At 35.4% G+C, this 24,402-nt stretch overlaps 2 protein-coding genes across 5 annotated transcripts in view; both read right to left on the reverse strand.

Annotated features, from left to right (window-relative positions):
- LOC137399448 (DENN domain-containing protein 1A-like) overlaps nt 1-22,950 on the reverse strand; it is a 47,442-nt gene extending 24,492 nt beyond the window's left edge. For all 4 annotated transcript variants that reach the window (XM_068085569.1, XM_068085568.1, XM_068085567.1 and 1 more), the window contains exons 1-6: nt 22,757-22,950; nt 21,944-22,102; nt 16,030-16,137; nt 15,335-15,494; nt 8,994-9,109; nt 5,893-6,042 (exon numbers count right to left, since the gene is read on the reverse strand). In XM_068085569.1, the coding sequence (XP_067941670.1) occupies nt 5,893-6,042; nt 8,994-9,109; nt 15,335-15,494; nt 16,030-16,137; nt 21,944-22,102; nt 22,757-22,785 (722 nt within the window). In that variant the 5' untranslated portion in view covers nt 22,786-22,950. The remainder of the gene's footprint in view (nt 1-5,892; nt 6,043-8,993; nt 9,110-15,334; nt 15,495-16,029; nt 16,138-21,943; nt 22,103-22,756) is intronic.
- An 859-nt stretch (nt 22,951-23,809) lies between these two features.
- Nucleotides 23,810-24,402, reverse strand: part of LOC137400143 (bifunctional glutamate/proline--tRNA ligase-like) — a 46,853-nt gene continuing 46,260 nt past the window's right edge. Inside the window, exon 29 of the mRNA XM_068086459.1 lies at nt 23,810-24,303. Coding sequence (XP_067942560.1) covers nt 24,147-24,303 — 157 coding nt within the window. The 3' untranslated portion in view covers nt 23,810-24,146. The remainder of the gene's footprint in view (nt 24,304-24,402) is intronic.

Consider the following 24,402-nt stretch of genomic DNA (forward strand, 5'->3'; position numbering starts at 1 on the left):
TATGTCTCCGGTCATCAAAGAAAAAGTAGATATTCTGAAGAATTCTAACAGCTGACAAGTATATTCGAAAGGCAAATCTATATTTAGTCATTGTCTCTGTTACCTTTTCTTTGCCTCCTACAAAACTAAAATTAATATTTTGTTTGGAAAATGTGACTATTTTTATAGCAATTTTTGTAGTCCTCATGTCGCAAACACTAATTAAACATGTAAATTCACTGAAAAGTTTAATGCATCCTCATTAGTAAAGCATGATTCACACCGGATTCATTTGAATCCTGTTCAAACCACGTATGTGGCTGACAAAACCTTCAGGAAGTACAAGCATGCATGTGAAAGTGTCCTTACGAATGAAAATCATAGTGTTTATTCATTTATGCCTATAACAGCAGGTTCTCCACAAACTTGGCATAAGTCAAGGTCATCAGAATGACTAGTTTGTCACCTGTAATGATAATTTTTGTTTACCACCAGACTTTTACACCAAATTAATATTGTGTATAGCTTTTACAGCTAATTAATATTGTGTATAGCTTTTACAGCTAAATAAAGAGTCACATAAACAATCAAATTATGTACATCCACTGCATGAACAGTATTATGTGGTATATCCAATTATGTACATCCACTGCATGAACAGTATTATGTGGTATATCCAATTATGTACACCCATTGCATGAACAGTATTATGTGGTATATCCAGTTATGTACATCCACTGCATGAACAGTATTACGTGGTATATCCAATTATGTACATCCACTGCATGAACAGTATTATGTGGTATATCCAATTATGTACATCCACTGCATGAACAGTATTATGTGGTATATCAATTATGTACATCCACTGCATGAACAGTATTATGTGGTAGATCCAATTATGTACCTCCACTGCATGAACAGTATTATGTGGTATATCAATTATGTACATCCACTGCATGAACAGTATTATGTGGTATATCCAATTATGTACATCCAAATGGATATTAGTTCGCTAAACGCATTTAAACTGCTAAGTATCAGTGATTATACGAAAATGTATTTTAAAACATTCAGTGTTCAACAGTGTTTAATCAATAAAATCTAGACTAACACTAATGTTACATGCTACGAAGTTTTGTGGTATTTTTCATCTTCGTAGCATGTAAATGGTTTAAAACTTCTAATCTTTAAATCTTCGAAGCGATTCAAACCTCCATTTCAAGAGGGGTTATTCTTGAAACCATCGTACCAACAACGAAGTACTGCGTATCAAGTAAACATCGATATTCGTATTGCACAAATCTTTGCGATCAGAGGTTGGATTTTTATCGTCTTCATTAGTGACATCCTTACAGCCTTTTAATGCATGTGTTTTAGGAGTGTCAATCGTGATATAAATTACTCGCCCTGTCGTAGGTAAGAGAGCAACAGACTAATGTAGAAAACGTCGAGTTGTGCGACCATTTCTTCGTAGCACGTAAACTCCTCACCTATGAATAATTGCGAGTTGTGCAACCACTCCTGCGTATCATGTAAATTCGTCCTCCTCATTCCTACGATCAAAACCACAACTTCAAAGATCAAAAATTCATAGCGTGTAACACTAGTGTGAGACGCGCCTGAAACGGTCAAAGTTTACTTCGGTTGAGTGAGTCTGACCCTGTCAAACAATCTGGTGCGAACTAAAGCACCGCAAGTTTCACATCACCCTGTGCTTGAACTGTAATCAATGTGCATCAGGTTTAAAGATGTGGTTGCATCAAATTTGAGTTGATCATACAAGAAAGAATTTTTTTTCTCTATCGGTTGATATGTTGTTTGTTGTGTTTGGCAATCTTATTGCCAAGATATTTGAAGATTAAAATCGAAAAAATCTGATCGCAGTAAAAACGTTCAGGCCAAAAAAACATGCCCAGACTTGCTCATAATGATGTCACGCATGATTTATCTGTCAATATATCTCGTATTCACATTGGCTATTCGCGATAGTCTAGTCCTACGCGGCTCTATTGGCATATATTTTATTTTGTTGGTTAGAATAAAATGTTAAATCCCAGTACAGATACATTATTATGAATGTTTCAAAGGCCTCAACTAACGAAAATTGAAAATTTGTCTTACTCACTTTCTCCAATTGCTGTGTAAACATTTGAGTACCAATTCTACCGGTCTACGGTAATTCTGTCAAGCAAACTATGTAGAACAAGTATTTGTATCGGCACAGTTCCGCCGCTACCCACACTAACGATATACAGCCTCCCAAAAGCCCGGCCCACATTATGTTTGTCGCCTATCCTTGGGGCGGGGCTGTATATCATTGCCCACACCGAAAACGAGTTTCTTACTACCGTAAGTAAAATAAGCAAGCTGCGTCTTTAAAAAGAATATACATATGGATAGAGTTTTAAGGATGAGAAATCTGCTGCAAACTGGATTTAAACTCACATTTTCCAGTTCTGCGGACATCCATATACCATATCAATTCACTACAATATTCTGCAAATCATGTTTTGCATTATCTTCAACAATATTATTTTATTATATAATTTTTACAAGCAAAAAATTTTCATCTCGGCATAAAGCTTTTATTAAAAATATTCATCAAGTCGTGGCCACTCACATAGTTTTAGCTGATACAATAAGACAAATTCATCTACTGCAGCAAACTCAAACAAAACATCATGGTTCATGCAGCACACATTCAAGTCTCTCTTTCCCATTTATGGCAGTTTCCACACAGACAAAGCTGCTTCGTCGGGTGGGACCACATAAACATCCTGTAATCAGTAAAACAAATGCAATAAATATATGTCATTCATAGATATGTCATTCTAAAGAGTGTCTACTGAAAGCTTTCAAATTGGGAGTTTGATAGATTGCGAGTGTAATTTTAAAAACGAATTAATGTTTAACAAAGGCACAAGTATGCCAAGCCAACGATTCGAAGCTTTGGTTATGGAAGTTAAAGATTTGCATTGATCAATCGATTTTCTTCACTTTCTACAAGTGAGAAGTGAACATCTAAAGTCAAATAATAAATTTAATTTACTAGATAAAACTGCCACAGAAAATTTGAAGCAAATGTAGCTAGGTGAACCGATAAAAAAATATAAACCGATGATTAGTGATAGCAAAAAGTTATAATTTTATTCATTAGTACTGTATTAATGAGTACTAAAATATAACCTTTAGTATATTCATCAATCTAAGCCACTGTATTGCTAGATGCAATGAATTAAAGAGAAGCCGTCAATAACTCACTGTACATACGTATCTCGCATGCGCAGGAAGTTACATTTTCGCCTCAAACAGGGAAACATAATCTGAATGTAAACTCAACAGGAAACTCTATGGGAGACTCAAAGTAAAAGATAAATTTACCTCCATTCTCCGATCTTCCTCCGTAGAACTTTAACCACCTGATGCCCAGAAAACTCGGAGTCACCTTTGCAGTAACTTCACAGCAATTTTTACAATTATGTTGTTCGCCAACTAAACTTGTCGATCGAGTAATTCATTAAAGTAACGATGTTAATTAATTTAGTAAATATCGATGTCCATGCGATTTAATAATAGAGTAAAATTTCTAAATTTGAGATCACAGACAACGCGTTTTACGAGTGATAACATTTATTACGACCTATATAAAAATTTCGCGCTGATGATTGGCTAATGAAGCGACCTTATATTTATCGATCATGGTTTCTTTTCAGATGTATTACTAGTGACGTCACGAAAGAAGCACCCGCTGGAACGTGAGCTTTTTAAAAGAAGGCCTCATTCAAACGCATATATCTCTGGACAGGGTTGGTCTACAAAGACAAAAATGGCATCAAATTGTAGCTGATTTTTTAGCCTTTTATGGGTCTTAATTTCATTAAACCGAATTTTTTGACAAAACCACATCTTTAAACACAATTTAATGCCTGTGGCATAATTAAAAGACATCTTACAACTAAACTTACATTCCTACGACGACAAACAAAGGTTGAGTTATATAATCAAAAAGAATATGAAATTTTAACGAAATCTTAGTTGCGTGATCAACTGTCTCAGCTAGAGAAAGGCATACAAATGCTACTAAGGGTGTATTTGCTTGTGTAAATTTGCTGGCGATACTTTGGGCTGTTCACAAATGGTTTCAGGGATACTTTGGGCTGCTCACAAATGGTTCCAGCGATACTTTTGGCAGCTCACAAATGGTTTCAGGGATACTTTGGGCTGCTCACAAATGGTTCCAGCGATACTTTGGGCTGCTCACAATTGGTTCCAGCGATACTTTGGGCTGCTCACAAATGGTTCCAGCGATACTTTGGGCTGCTCACAAATGGTTCCAGCGATACTTTTGGCAGCTCACAAATGGTTCCAGCGATACTTTTGGCAGCTCACAAATGGTTCCAGCAATACTTTTGGCTGCTCACAAATGGTTCCAGCGATACTTTTGGCTGCACGACACAGCATTCATTCATTTCCTAGTTTTAAATTACACTCTTCAGTAAAACAGTAATTAGATTTTTACACCCCTTTTATTGCCAGCACTATTCTCCCCTTTTAGCTTATCGTGCATCATTCCTTTAATTTCTTCCATATTTTTCCCTATTGCCATACATATTTGTAAGTCATGTTTTTTAAAAATAGCAACTTTGTTATGAAAACAAAAGATTATGGCGGAGAAATAAAAGAATAAAAGAAAGAATTTGCCAGTTTGACCCCCAACACCTTCCTTCCTTCCCACTCATTAGAGTATTCCTAGAATGAGTCATCACAGTTGTTATTCCGCTACCACTCCGATACACTAGGGCATATCTAAGGTCAGCAGAAAGGTAAAGAGGCTAGCCATAGCGCAGTTGACTCGGGCACAAGTCAGCAACTTGAAGGTCGTGAGAGGTCATGAGTGGCCACGAGTGGAGAGGAATCACAGCAGCTAATGAATGCTATCTCTACTCATTGTGTGCTAATCATAAATGATGCCAATATTATTTGTCACTGTCTACCGCCTGGTGTACTGTGTATCTCTACTAGTAATCCATCTAACTAATAAACTGTTGACTATTATAGCCATTGGTTTCAGCATATCTTCTAATCTTTTCAATTTTTCAAGATCAAACACTCTCTAAAATATTTACCAAATGCATCAACAATGAGCTATTATGCATTTGCATGAATATTGTGAAAACACTATTATGCGCATTAGGCTGTATCGAATACAGTTGTTATACTGCCCTCGTCTGAATACAGTTGTTATACTGCCTTCATCTGAATAAAGTTGTTATACTGCCTTCATCTGAATAAAGTTGTTATACTGCCTTCATCTGAATACAGTTGTTATACTGCCTTCATCTGAATACAGTTGTTATACTGCCCTCATCTGAATACAGTTGTTATACTGCCTTCATCTGAATACAGCTATACTGATACAGCTGTGCGCAGTGCTGCCACGCGCTGATCTATCAGTCAAATCTTTACTATAATAAGAGCCGTGTCAGTCCGCCCAAAGGAACATTTTGTTTACTTTACTCCTGAGCTTTTGCAGTCAATCTTCTGTTACTCATACAAAACCTGCACTACATTCTATTTAGCCTCAGAACATATTCGCGGAAGTGGGTAGAACAAGCTTTCTTCTCCTTCGACTTATACCGAGTAAAACAGCATGTGAGCCTCTAAACAAGCATACGAACTTCTTATAGTAACGAATTAAAAGTTAGCTACTCTTGGATAATGCGTCATTTTAATCATGAATTCGTTGTTCATTCATGTAGTTCATCAGCCTGTTAGTCTTTCACAACCTCTACAACTTGGAATAATCGCAGACTATCCAAATTGCATCATCCCTTAATTATTTAATAAGTAAAAAACAGAGCCTCCTGTATGCACAGCGCAGAGAAGGAGATATAGCGTGTAGCTACTTACAACACAAAATCCAGTATCGCCTCAGGAAGTACAGGTATGAACAAATGCTGCCAATAGCATGGGTAGAGGAGAGAGGCGGCAGCATGACAGCACGCAGTTAACTTACTGAGCTTCTTAGACGTAACAAGTATTCGCCTCTCATTTAGCATACTACAAACCAAAGAAAACAATTTTTGTCTAAACATTTACCATCTTCATGCATCTATATATATATATATTTCTTAATGTTGGTATGTGTGTCCCTCCAGCTGTAGCTATTAAAATCTTGGAGTCAAATTCCGCGATCTGATGGATTTAAACTCACGACGAACGCAATCGCAAGATTTTATGCTGGGTGCTCTACCACTGAGCTACAACGGCATATTGATCAAGGATGTTATCATACACCGCATACCATATGACACGTTAATTATTTTAGCACTGCACCTACGCGTTACAATGCCCCTGTTAATAAAGATTTTTCGTAAGGTTTAATTACGATATCTGGGGTCAAGGCCAATTCTTCTCATGTGGAAAATTATATTATCTCCGTGGGAAAGCCTCGACATTCTTTCTCCGTTCGATCAGCCAAAGACAGTACGATATCTCATGTTTACATTTCTACTGGTATCGAGAGGTACTACTATTAGTCAAAGTATATATGATTCGGTAATGATACAACTAATACGATATAATGATACAATTAATACGAATTGAAAAAACAAAATAAAAATCCTGAATATGTTGAATTAATAATAACACTTACTTAGTCGGTTACCAAGCTTAAAAAAGTTAGCGTTCCACAAGAAGCTATCCACCAGAACTTTGAATACGCTGATACTGGTACCTCTCGATACTGGTACAAATGTAAACATGAGATATCATACTGTCTTTGTCTGAATGGAAAGAGAACGTCTGGGCTTTTACTCCAGAGATAATACAATTGTCCGTGTGAGAAGAATTGGCCTTGACCGCGGATATAGCAAATTAACCTTACGAAAAATCGAAATTAGAAATTCAAGAAAACACGAAAGAGCATCAAGTTTCAAAGAGTTAATAAAATTCATAGTTTCAATGAATACGTCATTTATGATAACATCTTTGATCAAAATGTCTTATATAGATAGCTCAGTGGTAGAACGCCTGGATAAAAAACTTGCGGTTGCATTCGCCATGAGTTCAAACCATCAGAACACAAAATTTTAATTCCAAGATTTTGCTAGCTATAGCTGGACACGCAAACATTCACAACCAACTTTGAGAAATATATAGTAGATATATATATAGATTTAATAATGTTGAATAAAAGCTCATTGCACTCATTCATATGTTTGCTACAGTTTGCACCAAAAACTAACTTTTTATGTAATAGAAGAGGAGTTATGAGCGTCGATCCATTGTAGGCCATGTTAAGATAACCGCGAGGATGCTATTAAATAATATGCTATTAATTGGCAAATTTATAAGTTATATAATGATAATCGATCAAATGCTACAAATAGATATATTTATGAACAAGTGACATAAACGAACCATACTTATATTACATGCAGAAACAAAAATGACCATTTTTAAAACAAAAAAATTTACATTGTTTGTTCGGATAGCTGCGTTCTGATTGTTGCTTTCGATGGAGCGAGCTTCTTCCAATTGTCCAATACCTTCCACAATGTCTTCTGACGTCAAATCTTCTTCTTCACTGCTGAACTAGTCGATATTAGCGTCCAAACGCTTTTCAGGCAGAGCAATATTTTTGCGCGTTGCATTAAGCACAAATGCAATGCATAAAAGTTTTGCTCGTTAAACGTAACCTTCATCCTAATACTAGTTGTTCATCTACCATCGTAAATGTAAATCGTTTTTTATATACATGTAATTCAAAGTATCAAGACCGCATTAAACAAGGAACTACTATGAGCCTGAGGCAGTTATTGATTAGTTTTATGGTGTTGTTTTCAAAGTTTTAACGAAAAAATGAAAAGCTTTGGAATTGGATAACAAGAAAATTAATTATTATTGATGTAAATGATTAATTATTAAAAAGATTTCGTGGACACTTTTCTACTGATCAATTGATATTATGAGCTCCTGAAGATCAAATAATGTCAGTGGTGGTCAAATGGAGGTGGCATTTAATTAGAGAGTGGCCTCTATTTTTCAACCCTTCTCTCAGAGTGGCGGTAAATTGGAGGTGGCGTTCAAATAAAGGTGGCGTTCAATAAAAGGTTTTATGGTAGGTGTCCTTGCAGATAACAAAATCTATCCATATAGAGTCCTGTTCCTTTCAAAATTGTGTAACTCGAGAATTGCAATCACTTGAATTGAAAAGAAATGTCTGTGGGAATTATGGGAGGCATATTAATCCACATCATATCCAGTGAGTATATTTTCTCCTAGAACATGGTGACAGGAGCTTTTTTACTCACTTATCGCACTAAAACCTCTGAAATATCCTGGCTTTTGAAGCAACAAGATGAACGCTACTTTCGTCATTGCTAGTTGATGTAGAAGCACCCCTCCTAGCTTGGAAAAGTTTGTACGTCTGTAGTTGCAATTCAAGAATGTGTAACAATGTTGTACGTTACCCTCTAGTGTTTATAAATAGTGTGCATGACAAGCGACAGCTAGAGTTGCTCATGTTGATAAATATTTATAGTATAATAAAACCTAGAAACAAATCCTGGTGGGACTCAACACATAATCCTCCGCTAAGAGGCAGATGCCCAAATCACAAGGCACCGTTGGTTATATGTATACACTGCTGAAGTAAGAGTCAATGAACAAAGGCTAAATACACACGGACAAACACTTTGCTTTCTGCATAGATTAGCGGAATGCCCGGCATTGCACGGGTATTAAAAACCAGCTTATAAACCATGAGAGGTAATGTAGTTGCCTGCCACTTGCCCTTAGCCTGGCACATTGCCAATGGCTAATTTGAGTAAGCTTACTAATAAGAGCTCGCTACTCGCTCTCACGGGAGAGCAAACATAACATTATGTTACCGCGTAACGGAGAGCGGTAGTGTATTTTCACCAACATAGTGACATATATCGCCTGATGAATGGGGGAGGACTGAACCACAGCCAATGATCATTGGAATAACAGAAAACTCCACTTACCATGCAAACAAAGCAATCATGAGTTCGGCATCTAATGCACTGTAATACTCGGAGAGATTTCGGTTCTCAGGAATGCTTGCAAGCTTCTCTATATCTGGACCATCAAATACAAATTCCTGCGATAAAAATGACAGAGACAAACTAAAAGGTGATCTAGTGAGGGATAATCTACGAAAAACTCAAGCTTTCAATTGCTTACACAAAAAAGTATTTCTCATTAAGGTCTTTTAAATGCTTAAAGTTTGACTTGCAACAAAATTCACATTACAGTTATTTGATATGAAAAGATTCACCATTTCTTACTCTGTTGTGTTGCAGGTGCCAAATATGTGGAAATGTGATTACAAGCTCTTAAAAGCTCAAAAACGAAAAGCCGTCATAGATTGGAATCAGTTTATTTCTCTGACGTAGTCATTACATTTGGTTATTGTTTTGTCACGTGATGTTCTCACGTGAAATGAAAGGCCAATAAAAGGCTCAATATAAAACTTCTCATAGCACTAGTTTATGACCAACACTTTGTGTTTTACCGAAGACCCCGTATCAAACATAGATGCTCGCTACTTTACAGTGTTGTTTCGGCTTGGTCTAATCTTCTAGTCGTAATCTGATCATGTGACCCATACTTCACGAATAACTTCTGCAGTATTTTTCGATTATCACAGGTGACCAACAGGCTCATCATGTTTGTCAGACAATGATATGTACTCCTTCGAGCTAAGGTTGAAATTTTAAACGAATTTTTACGGTAGGTTATAAGATATCAGTGCTGAAAGTGACAGCATTACAATGACGATAAAACAGACGCGTAAGAACAATAGACATGGTTTTATTGAATGCGTGAAGTATATTTGTGAAAATATTTCGATGAATGAGGTTGCGTGAAAATGTAAACAGAAGCCATCTTGTACAACTACGTCCCATTTGAGCCGTTTTGGAAAGAGATTCCAAACTATGGCAGTCTCATGTGGCTGCGATTAACTGTTCGTTTTTTAGCTTTTAAAAGCTTGTAATCACATTTCCACATATTTTGCACCTATATGTTTTGAACATATGTTGCAAGTCAACCTTTAAAAAACATTTATCAAAAATATATTTTGATAATGATGTAAAGATGATAGGATGAGCTAATGAAACTGTCACCACAGGACACAGAGTTACTTTTTAAACCACATGACAAGACAGAACTGTCACCACAGGACACAGAGTTACTTTTTAAACCACATGACAAGACAGAACTGTCACCACAGGACACAGAGTTACTTTTTAAACCACATGACAAGACAGAACTGTCACCACAGGGCACAGAATTACTTTTCAAACCACATGACAGGGCAGAACTGCCACCACAGGGCACAGAATTACTTTTTAAACCACATGACAAGACAGAACTGTCACCACAGGGCACAGAATTACTTTTTAAACCACATGACAGGACAGAACTGTCACCACAGGGCACAGAATTACTTTTTCAGCCACATGGCAGGACAGAACCAATAAACAACATTTGCCAATGACGGTATTAATGGAGTAAATACAAATAAAAATGAATGTTTACTGACAACCTACAAATTCAACTAACAACTACATCATATCTATATCATAATAAAACATGCAGTAGTATAGCTAGTATAGTATAGCTAGAGTGCATAGAATTTAATGCATCGAAATGCATTACTGCATGGAAACACTTGAATCTAGGAACATTTGACCCTTCAAATGATCCTCTTCCCATAAGTATCATAGCAAGTATCATTTGATCATGGAAACATTTAACTTCAACCACATCTTGTTTATATTAAAAATGTGTTGCAATTTCTTATAATATAATTTTACCTTTTCAAAAAAGACATGAAGAATTTCACCACAAATATATTAATTACCAGATATTGTCATTTTTAATTTGCCCATTCACATTAGTTTGTTATAAAAGAATATTAATACACCATCATTTTAAACCAACCATAACAATTTATTATTACTAAATTTTTAAAGATAAGTAGCCTATAGAAGAAGTCATTACCATTGTAAATCAATAGTGACATATATAAAGACAATTTATCAAAAGCTATGTGAAGTGCAGCTAATTAACCGGTGACTCTATTTTGATCTCACCATATTTATTTATAAACTTTATTTACCTATGATCTCCCCGGACTGTATAGACATCCGCAATTTTTTTCAAAAAGCAAAAGAATTTCTTTAAGACATGTTCCATGTATGTGAATGCAGCGAATGTCACGTTCTCACATTTCAGCAGTCAGCAATGACAGTGGCTCAGGCTATGAATCTTTTTTAATCTAAATTAATAATGGATTCATTATTGCTGCTCATGACTACGATGACACCTGCTGAAGACCTGTCATACACCTGCTGAAAACCTGTCATCCACCAAGAAAAGATAGGAGACCCCTTGAGTAAAGAGTTGCTATGAGTAGACACTGTACTTGTTCATTGTTAATTACGCTGAATGAAAACTCTATGAACACTGCAATCAGAGACTGGACAATAATAAAAGTCAAATACCTGTTTTGATGCTCATTTTCAAAAAAAGGACAGTATATTACCAAAAACAAACAAAAATAATTTATTAAACAAGTAATAATCATTGTCGTTACACATCGGCAATTTCCATGCATACAATGACTTATATTTGATGTTCATCAATTAAGTAGAGCCAAAACGATTTTTTAAAAAAGAATGTGAACATTCGCTAATTAAGTTGTCTCTCTATCAAAGAACAAGTTCTTTGTAATCAATGTAGATAGTAACTAACAAATGTATTTTTCATGTCAACTACACAATTCAAGTAAATCTTTTTATTGTAAATCTCAAAAGATTTGAATGATTTATACTTGAGACCACGGTTAAATCTACCAACTACAGCGAGCCAAGTGGGATGTTTGCTACAGAAAGTAGATGCTAATTGTCATGCTTTAACAAAATTACTGTGGACCACCGCCATATGACATTAAACCATAACTGCCATAAACAGCTTTCATCGTTTTTTGTAGGTAAATCGGGCACGCTGTTTCCGATTTTGTACTCAAAATAAAGACTGGTCCATTAACTTTCAAAGTCATGAAAGCTTTTTACAGCGTTTCAATATCGGTCTCGCAAACGACACAATCAAATACAACAAGCTTTGCCCACAAATCTGTAACGTATGCTAGCTTTTTACAGACGGAAATTGGGGATGTTTAGTCCGATCTAGAATTATAGAGATGGGTGTCTTAAAACCCATTATTAACTAAATCCAGCCTGTAAAATAATATCAGTCTTTTATGAAAGGTATATAAACTATTTAAAATTGCTCATAGCTTGTTACATGATGTTTAAATAGGCTGAACGCCGAGAAAAATGAGCTCAAAACAGCGCGATTTTATCACAAGCTAGCGTTGTTATCGTGCTTTTTTGAGCTCATTTTTAAATATGCAATGTTAAATAGCTTATTTACCTTTCAGAAAAGACTGAGATTATTTTTAAGACTGGATTTATATAATAATGGATTTTAAAACACCCATCTCCATTATTCTAGATCGGTCTGAACATTCCCAACTTCTGTTCCTAAAAAGCTAGGTTGCGGCATGTATTTATGGGCGGAGCTTGTTGTGCAGATCGTGTTGTTTTCGAGACCGATATTAAAATGCTGTAAAAAAGCCTTCAATACTCTGAAAGTTAGTGGACCAATCTTTATTTTGAGTACAAAATCAGAATCAGCGTGTCTGATTTACCTAGTAAATACAGTAAAAGTTGTATTGACAGTTATGGTTTAAGTTTAAAAAAGAGTTAATAGAGAATCAATATCTTGGAACTTTGCCTGCAAGAAAGCTGCTATAACTTACCTTGTAGTAGGTTCAATGTAAACATGCATTAGAAAGCTGAGAAATATTATAAAAGTTGAACTCTATTGCTCGCAAACCTATGAAGATTTTAGCCTATTCTGCAATTTATTGAAGCTATAATTTTTAGTTGTTAGATAAAAGTTAATTGTAGCCATCGATATTTGCTAGTTTGCAGTAGAAATTGGCTCTCTATGAACAATAGAAGATGAATTATGAGTATTCACCAAAAGCTGAGTTCAGATAATGGGATGTGATGCTATCAATTGGTATGCTAGTTTCAAATGTTACAAATATATTTTCAACAACAAGTGACATAAACAAGCAATGTTTACAATAAATGCAGAAACCATAATTAAAACAAAAAATATTCAGCTCTATCTGCTTGGCCAGTTGCGTTTGGATTGTTCAGATTGTATTGACTAATTTCAGTTTCTTCTGATTGTTCAATGCCTTGTAAAGTAAAAGGTATTGAACAACCTTGTACTTTACAAGGTATTCAGTACCATGTAACAAGGTATTCAATACCTTGTAAGAATTGTAAGAATATCTTGTAAGAACAAGAATTCATGTTTTCTGACCTGAATTCTTCTGCAATTCTTCTTCTTAAGACTCATTATTATCTAAATTCAGCATGTAAAATAATCTCAGCCCTTAATGAAAGGTAATTTCATTGAATGAACTGTTAAATAGCTTATCTAAGCTATTTAACATTGCTCGTAGGATGTTACAGGATGTTTAATAGACTGAACTCCGAAAAAACTGAGCTCAAAAAAGCGTGATAACAACAATAGCTTGTGCTAAAATCGCGCTTTTTTGAGCTTATTTTTCTCTACGTTCAGCCTATTAAACATCCTGTAACAAGCTACAAGCAATGTTAAATAGTTTATCTACCTTTCATTAAGGACTGAGATTATTTTACAGGCTGAATTTAGATAATAATCGGTTTTAACACACCCATCTCTATCATGGTAAATCGGACTAAACATCCCCAATTTCTGTCCCTAAAAAGCTAGGCTACATAACATATTTATGGGCAAAGCTTGTTGTATTTGATTGTGTCGTTTACAAGACCGATATTAAAACGCTGTAAAAAGCCTTCAAGACTTTGAAAGTTAGTGGACCAATCTTTAGAGTACAAAATCGGAATCAGCATGTCTGATTTACCTAAAAAAACGATGAAAGCTGTTCGTGGCAATTATGGTTTAATTCGTTCTGGTGTTGGCACCCTAAAGCGAAAATGTTGAATAGAGGTTATAGAAACCAACAGTAATATCTAAAACAAACACCCCTTGGTAAAAACATCAAAATTTTATATCTGTACCATACAGATGAAAAAAATGATAACAAAATAGTATATTATCCTTAGTAACTATAGTGACCTTTAGTAACTTTAGTGTATTTAGTGGTTATGATCTGCAATAAAATGTAACATTACTATGTACAGCATGTTCCGTGTGGAGCTTTTACCTTCGAGACAGACATAACAGCAACTTTGAATATACATGTACTGGTAACCTAAATGAAATTAGCTTACACACTTAAAACTAATTTTTAGTATGTATTTTACTGAACTAAACTTCAATTATGTCAACATCTTAATCTGTATTACCTGTTTCCTGTTTCGTTTTTACTATAACATATTACGAATAATGCTGAACTGAGCTAGAGCGAGCATCGTATCTTTTTCAGGCGTTGTGGGAGAGATTTTGGGGAATAACATATCGGCATCTTAGTTATTCCGACGTATTCAGCACACCGACCGCCAAATTTTAATTTCAAGAGACGCTTTTTGTTGATGTCGTATGACAAAAAAAACTGTATGTAGGGAACGAAACACATCGTGTTCCCCATCGTAAGGCAAAAAAAACCATAAAACAGAGACGTGATAATCCGAGGGTGCACAGTATGAAAACCTCTGGCAGTAGGTAAGCTAAGCTGAATGAGAGATAATCCGAGGGTGCACAGTATGAAAACCTCTGGCAGTAGGTAAGCTAAGCTGAATGAGTGATAATCCGAGGGTGCACAGTATGAAAACCTCTGGCAGTAGGTAAGCTAAGCTGAATGAGTGATAATCCGAGGGTGCACAGTATGAAAACCTCTGGCAGTAGGTAAGCTAAGCTGAATGAGAGATAATCCGAGGGTGCACAGTATGAAAACCTCTGGCAGTAGGTAAGCTAAGCTGAATGAGTGATAATCCGAGGGTGCAGAGTATCAAAACCTCTGGCAGTAGGTAAGCTAAGCTGAATGAGAGATAATCCGAGGGTGCACAGTATGAAAACCTCTGGCAGTAGGTAAGCTAAGCTGAATGAGAGATAATCCGAGGGTGCAGAGTATGAAAACCTCTGGCAGTAGGTAAGCTAAGCTGAATGAGAGATAATCCGAGGGTGCAGAGTATCAAAACCTCTGGCAGTAGGTAAGCTAAGCTGAATGAGAGATAATAACAAGAGCATTTGAATTGAAAATAGAAAGAACAAGCATAATGGGTTTAAGACTCACCAAAGGAGTGCCTTCCAATATAACGCAATGTTCCCTGGCAGCAGGCACTTTTGTGCCATGAACCGCTGTCAGCAGCTTCTGTAGCTGCCTGTCCTGACTAGATGAAATCTCAGAGATCTTGTTCAGCAAGAAATAGAAGACATCAAACCACGGGAGACGACTGCAAAAGATCAGAGCAACGCAGCTATTACACTAACAACTAGTGAACAACTAGTCATATGATAGGAATGACCTGTTAGTAGTGACAGACACTAGTTAACATATTAAGCATCGTACTACCCACCATAGAGTGTAAAAAGCAAAACATTAGTAACTGTCAAGCTAAATGATAAGACTTATTATTTTAAGGTTAACTTTAAAAAGCTTCTGTATTTCTTAGTTTGACCCAAACAGTTCTAATGCTTATTCTTTGTATTACAGAACTACCACATATAATTTAAAAATATTTGAAAAAACTGTACAGCGAAAAATTATTAAGTTATGCGACCCTTTCAAAATATATTCCGTCAGTGAACTTCCTCTTACATAGGCAGGAACAATATATTGAAATAAAGTGTCAATTTAGAGCAATGTTATCAAAGGTCAAATGAAGTACTTCACAGGTCAAATGAAGTGCTATATTTTCACGAATTCAGGCTTGAGAAACAGGCACAAGCTCGACACCAACTGTGCGAGCACAGGCTCAGTAGAATTACCTGAGAAGACATATGATTTGGTGCTGATCATGTGAAAACCTACAGAATCCATAAAGGAACTTGGCCTCCACATCAGTCAAAACAAATGTGTAGTGCTCGACACCAAGGCTAAAAAAGACAGCGAATGCAGTGATTGATGCAAAAAATTTATCAAACTCGTTTTGATGCAGCCTAATCACTTCATATATGAAAGTTAAAACTTGCAAACAAGTCAAGAAAGATAAATTCTAAAATAAGTAGTTATAATAAAATAGCAACAACAATTATAGTAACCACTTACAAGGAGTTACCCGCCTCCTGTTTGATAAAAAGTTAGATACTGCCTGACTAGCAGGAGACTTCATATAATTCTCACTGTGATTTTTTTTTGACAGAATTAACAACTAGGGACCAAGTTCCATGCTCGCACTTTTTCATAAAACGGCACTTGACCATAATAATATGAGTGTAGCCAGAATGATGGTAGTGCAATGTTCAATAAAAGCCTTAGGTTCTTAGATAAACTTCATAACATTGTGACTAGTACGCGAAGCACAAGTGAGTAGTATGATCCGAACTCTTTGTCTAAAGAGAAACGAAAATTTACAAACGTTTTTTTTCGATACTGATTCTTCTTTTGGAGACTTGAACTATGAGACATTTATACCATATCAGTATTCACAGCAGCGCAACAGCACAAACTAACAGATGAAAAAATAATTAGAGATGTTTTACCAAACACTTTGCATGCACAATAACCAATGCGCACAACTATATCCATAATTCTTTGTGTTTCATGAATCCACGTTTGCTTGTCACCATAAATATGACTTGGTGTAGAAGACAGACCTTTTACTATTCAGGTATAACAAAGAAAAATGCTTGGAATCATGTAACTATGATCATTGGTCTTCGGTAAAAGTTGGAAGTCTGTGGATTTGGCTACACAATCATCTCGATTGACTACATCTATTTGGTATGTGAAAAATGCCAACAAACAGTTACCGCGGCTCAGAATCAAAAAGGGTGCCATTCTATTTATTCACACTCAACATTTCCTCACAGGAAATAAATGATTGGCCAGAGAGTGATAATTATGAGTAAAGCTTTATTGACAATATTATATCGGATATTGATTCAAATCAAGCAAAAGGATAATCCATCAGACATACAAAGGCAGCACATCATATGCAGCGGCTTAGCATAATCTGTAATTGATGAATCATACAGCCAATTGTATTGAGCGATATAATCTATTGACAACTTTGCCGCATACATATAGTTCCTCAACGCTCATTTCAAAGTCCAAAACGTTTCCCAGAAATGTCAGACATGATGTAGAATGGTTACAGAAGGAAACGCTTCATGAAAATTAATGGTTTTTTCTTTCTATCTACAGACTATCGATGCAATTTAATAGGCTGAGCAGCCATGCCTGAGCCTGTAGTGTTGGTGAGCAGTCATAACCGGGTAGCTTGATGTATGACGAGTTATAGCTGTTGGTAACAGATACAAGTGAAACATTGTCGAATATACACAACTAATGTGTAATGACTATATCGATGTTTATTTTCTTGAGACCATTAATAAACTTTGCGTGACACTACAGTTGTAAATAGACAATCATTGCATGACTGAACACTTGTCATGCAAAACAACAGTACAAACTTTAAACATTCAAAACAAGACCTCTCATGAGCCTAATAAACTCTCATGAGCCTAATAAACTCTCATGAGCCTAATAAACGGTGCCACACTAAGGATGGGTTAGCTACTCTATTTAACCTTGGTCTATTGATTAATAAATAGTCAACCGTTTTATTCTTTTATAGATTACACATTTAGAGAAAGCAAAGAAAATCGATGCAGTGCATAAATTCAGTGGCAGGCAGCAGATAACTCTAGGAGATAAATAGGGGTTATCTCTATAATCTAATAACTATAAGGTTTAAGGTAATCATATTTGTAACCTAGCAAAAAATATCTTATTAGCACATTACAGCAGTTTCCTTTCAGCGAGGCATAAAAACATTGTAGAAAGTTGTTGAGCTCAACACAAGTTGTGGTGTATTTCAAACCTGATGGCTGGTCATCAGAGACTTATTCCGGCAAAAGACTGAATATAAAACATTTAAATTGTAACATATTTTAAAGCTCAGAAGCTGCATACATGACATGACAGCTGGGTGCAGCATTGATGTCATTATTTCTTCCTCTGATCTTATACCTTTCAGACTCAGTGGCACTAGTAACGTGTCCAGACAATGAGTAGCTACCAGCACTTAGACTCAGTGGCACTAGTAACGTATCCAGACAATGAGTAGCTACCAGCACTCAGACTCAGTGGCACTAGTAACGTATCCAGACAATGAGTAACTACCAGCACTCAGACTCAGTGGCACTAGTAACGTATCCAGACAATGAGTAACTACCAGTACTCAGACTCAGTGGCACTAGTAACGTATCCAGACAATGAGTAACTACCAGTACTTAGACTCAGTGGCACTAGTAACGTGTCCAGACAATGAGTAGCTACCAGCACTCAGACTCAGTGGCACTAGTAATGTGTCCAAACAATGAGTAACTACCAGCACTCAGACTCAGTGGCACTAGTAACGTATCCAGACAATGAGTAGCAATATAAAAGCTCAAGATAAGAATAGGTTGACTCAAGTTTTAATTCCCAAGAGAAGCAGGCCTTATATTTCTTTTCAACCGGCTAAAACGCGAGATAAGCTATAAATGTTAAAAAGTTGAGGCACTTTTTCACAAAATTGTAATAACCTCTTCATATGTTAATATATCTAAAGATCTACTTTACCATAAAACCTCTATTTGAGCACCATGGCGCTGTATTTTTCAATCCTTCTCTATAATGGCATTCTATTTGAGAAGGCGTTCAAATAAAGGTGACACTTAAATAAGGGTTTTACAGTGGTTTTGCCTACTTCCACCCGCATTTTAGATGATGGTATTCTCCAATCCTATCAACTAAACATTTTACTGCTGCCTAATCTACACTAATCAGCCCATTTACCGGAAGCGTGGTCTGCTTTCTTATTTTTAATGCAACTAACAATTGGCCAATTTCGCATGTATGGCTTTTATTATATTTAAAACAAGTTCAATCAAAACAAAATTACAAACAAAGACTTTGCTGACTTGTAAAATGCTGTGTTAGCTATATAATATACTAGCTGTGCTACCCGGCGTTGCCCGGGTAATAAAAAGGTCTTTGGACAAAAAATTTATTTACATTTAACATACCGTATACAACATTTACCATTTCAACTTTTAAACTTCATTTCGTGAGAAAATATTTTTGTGCAGTTTAAATGACTTAGGAAGGAGATAAAAGAAAACAACTGTTAAGGTTTTCAAGCTTTTTCAAACAGCTCCAACTTTCAAATTTCATATCATGGAATAAGTGTTTTGTTGAAATAAATTAGGAGGAAAAAGAAAACTGTAAATGTGTTCAAATATGAAATCATTAGCAAGTTATGGCTAAATATAGTCTGTTTAGCTATGATTACAGTGAAAAATTATTTAATATACAATTACATGATTTTAGTTCGTTTCAGTGTTGGCATCATAAGGTGAAAATATCGTATAGACGTATAGAGTGGTAGAGAAACCCGTAGTAATGATCTAATGCAATCACTGCCTGTTAAAAATCATCATCATTAAAAATAGTAACATAACAATATATTAACCTTAGTAACTTTAGTTACCTACAACATCTTTAGTGCATTTTGTGGCTATGATCTGCAAAAAAATGTAACATTACAATGTACTCTGTACAGAGTTCTTACCTTTAAGACAGATGTGTAACATAAACGCTGAATCTAATTTACATGAATTTAGCTTACTAAAAACATACTTGAAAGAAGTTTTCATTAGCATTTTAGTACAATTTTAACTAAAAGTTTTTATCACTTATCTGTTTGCAAACCGTTGTTACCATAACGGATGACAATGAACTGAGATATAATCGCCAAATCTTAATTTCGAGAAAAATTATTCTTATTACCTTTTTGCAGAAAACAAATTAGCCTTAGTGCAGAGACGAAAAAAGCATTGTGTTTCGTAGAGTTAATAGAATTCATAGAACTTCAATTAACACACAATTTATCATGGAAATACCTATCAATTAATGCGCTATTATCAGAATTAAGAAAACGTAGCATGGCTGGGATAAAGTCTTCGGAGCAGCGGAAATAAATTAGGAGAGCAAATAAATGTTGATGTGAAATAAATAGCAAGTATGTAAACTACGAAACAGATGATTTTGTAATGATACAATTAATACAAACTGAGAAAACCCAAAAAAATTGCTATTTCGTGCGTAATATGTACAACTATCGCCAAATTTTAATTTTGGGAGAATCTATTGTTGATATTGTTTTGCCGAAAACAAATTAGCCCTAGTACGGCGAGAACGAAAAGGCATCACATTTCATAGAGCTAAAAGAGTTTATAGAGTTTCAATTAGTAAGTCATTTTGGGTGTGAAAACGGAAAAGGTTGTATATGTTATGTAGTAAGAGCAATGATTTGCAAGGGCTTGGTCAAGGGCTTGGCTGGTCTGGTGGTTAGTACACTGGGATGCAAAACTGTGGTCGCTAATTTTGTGAGTTCAAGTCCAGCAGAATGTGAAATTTTAATTCTAAAATGGTAATAGCTATAACTGGACATACCGAAGGACAGATTTCAAACTTTGAGAAATACAATAACCACTCCTATAATATACAGTAGACGCTCCTATAATGTATACTTCCTGTAATGTAAATTTCATATAACATAAATAATTTAAGTCAAGTTTTGGCTTCATACTTCGTAAAAAGTTCCATATAAAGTAAAGTGTCAAGTTGGGCGAGTTTTCAAAATCGATTTGAATGTTAATCTATCTCCCCACACTTACAAAAGAAAAAACGGCGTGTGTATAGCATTATATCTATTATATATACAACATATGCAACATTCTAGCTCGTCATGATAGATCATCAGATGGGTTGACAAAACAGAAAATAGGTAGCTGCGCAATTCGTCATAAATAGAAAGGCGATCGATTGATGCAGGTGCTACATTGTCGGTCTACCAATTTGAATGCCGCGAGTTGGAGTATCGTCGAAAATTCTCTTTTATCCTAATGTTGACCCCTGTATACAGATAGACAACAAATGGGTAGTACCGTTTTTTATGGTAAAAATATTTTGTTGTTTTGCTTTACTGTAGATGTATAAAATATTTCTAATTAGTTTTACTTTGAAGAATAGATTTGGCTGTTTAGATAAAATTGGCAAATCGTTGCAGATGAACGTTAAAGATGTGCACTCCCCACTTATTGTAAAAGTCCCGCAATCATGGTCTATAAAACTAGTGAGATTGATCAGAAAAAGGCAAGAAATTGTCGATGCGAATCAATAATACTACAGTTACGGTATAAATAAATTAAGTTAAGTCTTTTTCCTTTTTGCATGGCCAAGGGATGAGTTTGGAAAGGTCTAGGAATGGATTAGGCAATTGACACGTATTTTACTGTTCTTACAACGTAAATTCCCTATAATGCAATTGTTTCTGGAACGGATTACTTAGGTTGTAAAAACATCTACTGTATATAATAAAATATACTAATATAGCCATATAATAGGCCATGGGCTGTAATGATATACCACATCATAGAACAGACTTTAAATCCTTTGTAATGCTTATATAACTATTAGTTATCAACCGAAACCACAACTTTATGCCCTAGCACGCAGAAGTATTAAAAAGTAGACTACGATTATTTATATCAAAATAAAAATAAATTGTCTATCGTATATATATATATTTTTTCAAAGTTCATATCCTTTGGTGCTGTCACACTAATTTACTTGAAAAATAAAGGCGGTTGATGACATAACAAAGCTCGGTCTAAAAACAAAAGTACAAACCTGTCATATTTACAAGGATATGCAAACATGGGTATCTGATTAAGAATATCTTGAGCATCATAGTCGGAAGGCGTAATCGAGTCTATCTGTACATCTTTGCTATTTGTAGGCGAGTATGTCAGCGTGACAAACACATCAAACAGATTGTCAGGGTTTGCACTACAATAAAAATTAAAGAGCTGCTATACTTTACCAGCAATCCTAAACATTCACATTCCTATACTTACATGTAGCTAGGCATGCTACTTGGGCTTTGTACTTTACCGTACATATAATACAAGTTTATATTTTTATCAACTGTGTAAATCAATGTTCAGCATAACAGCTACCAGTTGTACATCAGCAATCTGTACACGTAACTAGACATACCATATAGTATTTATATTGAATTATGCGTATATAAAAGTAAAATAAGCTACTGACAGAAACTGTCTATTGCTAGGGAATCATGTTATGGTGATCTTCTATTAGATATCTCAGTCTAGCATAAACTCAAAAGCATGCTCAAGAAAAAAACATCGGACCGTTAACGCAAAGACAAGAATTATTTTTTCTCATGGAATATCAATATCCGCAACTGCCTTGGGAAAAGTATGGAATTACTCGACACCTATCACGCTGAGAGCAACATTAACTGATTAAAATCCTGGACATTAATACTAAACAGTTCGATACATTTAGCCAGAGCTAAATATGCATTACAATACACAATGTACTAAAAAACCGACAAACACAAAATATATGTTACATAAATAATTATGAAATATATATAAAGCTAAACAGGGACACAATACAGAACTCCGAATGACATACCATTGCCGAGTGTTCATGTCTGTTCGCATTTCATATGCGTTCCTTTTTATCACATATACTAAACATAATTACAGATGACATTTCAAAGCATACTATAACTTTAAACTAATCAACAACAATTTCGTCTCGAATAGTAAGTAATAAGTTATAATGCAACACAATTTTGGAAGAAAAAATAAAGAACATAAGCTGATGTATAGCCTCGATTAGGATATCCGGTGGTAGGAATCTAACAATTCGCTATCGGATAGATCGGCTTAAGCTGGATATAGATTCGGACTAGTATTTAAAACGGAAGTTTGGAAGCCTCCTGTTTATTATTTGCTGCTATAACCCATAATCGCCTTATTTGTAGCATGTATTTATACAGAGTGACACGTGCTTACAAAATATAGCTCGAAAATAAGCTATGAAGTTTGTTATTAATGTAAGTTTCAAGTTACAATGTATATATTTTGCCGATGTCAAAAAAGTAGGTTTTTGCAAAACAATGTCATAGTTCTGCACAAGCGTAGTACCGAACTTTTTTGCTATATATGCAGGCCTGCCAACTCTCATGCCTTGGGCGTGAGACTCACGCAATCACACCAAAGAAAAAAATAAAAATGAGTAGGAAACGCGTGAGATTTTTACAATTTGATATATACTCTCATTGATACATCAATTACCCCAGATCTCAAGCATTGCCCCACTCTTGGGTTGGCAGGCTTGTTAATATGGTTAATGCATATACTAACCAAATTTAAGGTACGGTGAGGAAATACGTAGCTACATGTACTACAATTCTGCCATTTTGAGGATCGGAGTTGTTACATATTCTCAATTTGTAATTGCGAGTAGACAACTACAAACTGATTTAACCGATTCGAATCCAAACATTCCATTTTAGCTTCAACTCGTATTATTCTTGAATTAACGCAATCAAAAGTATAACACACTTATGATCTCCAAGTCGAATATATTGACCTAAGAGTGTGTAATCATTGTACATACGTAGTGATAAGGCTGCGATTATGCTCTTGCTTCATGCGATATCAATCATGCTCTGAAGTATATGTTTTTACTACCTTTAAATGATAGGCAAGATGATTGTATTCCAATTCCAATCTTGCAATTGATAACGAATTCAGAGTAGCAAATAAATGTTTGCTGGTAAATATTACAACGATGTTCTTTCTGTATAACATTATAGTCATGCCATAAATTCACATTACTGGACAGAAAAGGAAGTTCAGTATAGTGTTAATCATGACAAAAATGTCAAAGTAATTGAAAGTTAGGCATATTGTAGAACATATTGTAGTGCGAATAGCAAAACAAGTAGCTAATGAAATCTGAGTATATGCAGTCCAAGATTCAGTGAAAAAAAAACCACGCTAATAATTTTTATCTAATAGCTTCTGCCAAACAAAGTGTAGTAACGTGGAGCTCTCTTGCAGTTAGGAAAGACGCATGCCATTCCTGATGTGATCTCTGCTGGCTGTTCAAATGGTATGCAAAGCCCCTTGGCACCCATGGCAGGTGCACCCTCTTCCACCACGATCTCTCTAGAAACAATGCCAGCAAAATGCCATTTAAATAAACTAAACATAAAATAAACAGACATCACTCAAATTTGCCATGATTATTTTAGTAGCATCAAAATG

The sequence above is a fragment of the Watersipora subatra genome, chromosome 7 (genome assembly GCF_963576615.1).
Source record: "Watersipora subatra chromosome 7, tzWatSuba1.1, whole genome shotgun sequence".
Taxonomy (NCBI): Eukaryota; Metazoa; Bryozoa; class Gymnolaemata; order Cheilostomatida; family Watersiporidae; genus Watersipora; species Watersipora subatra.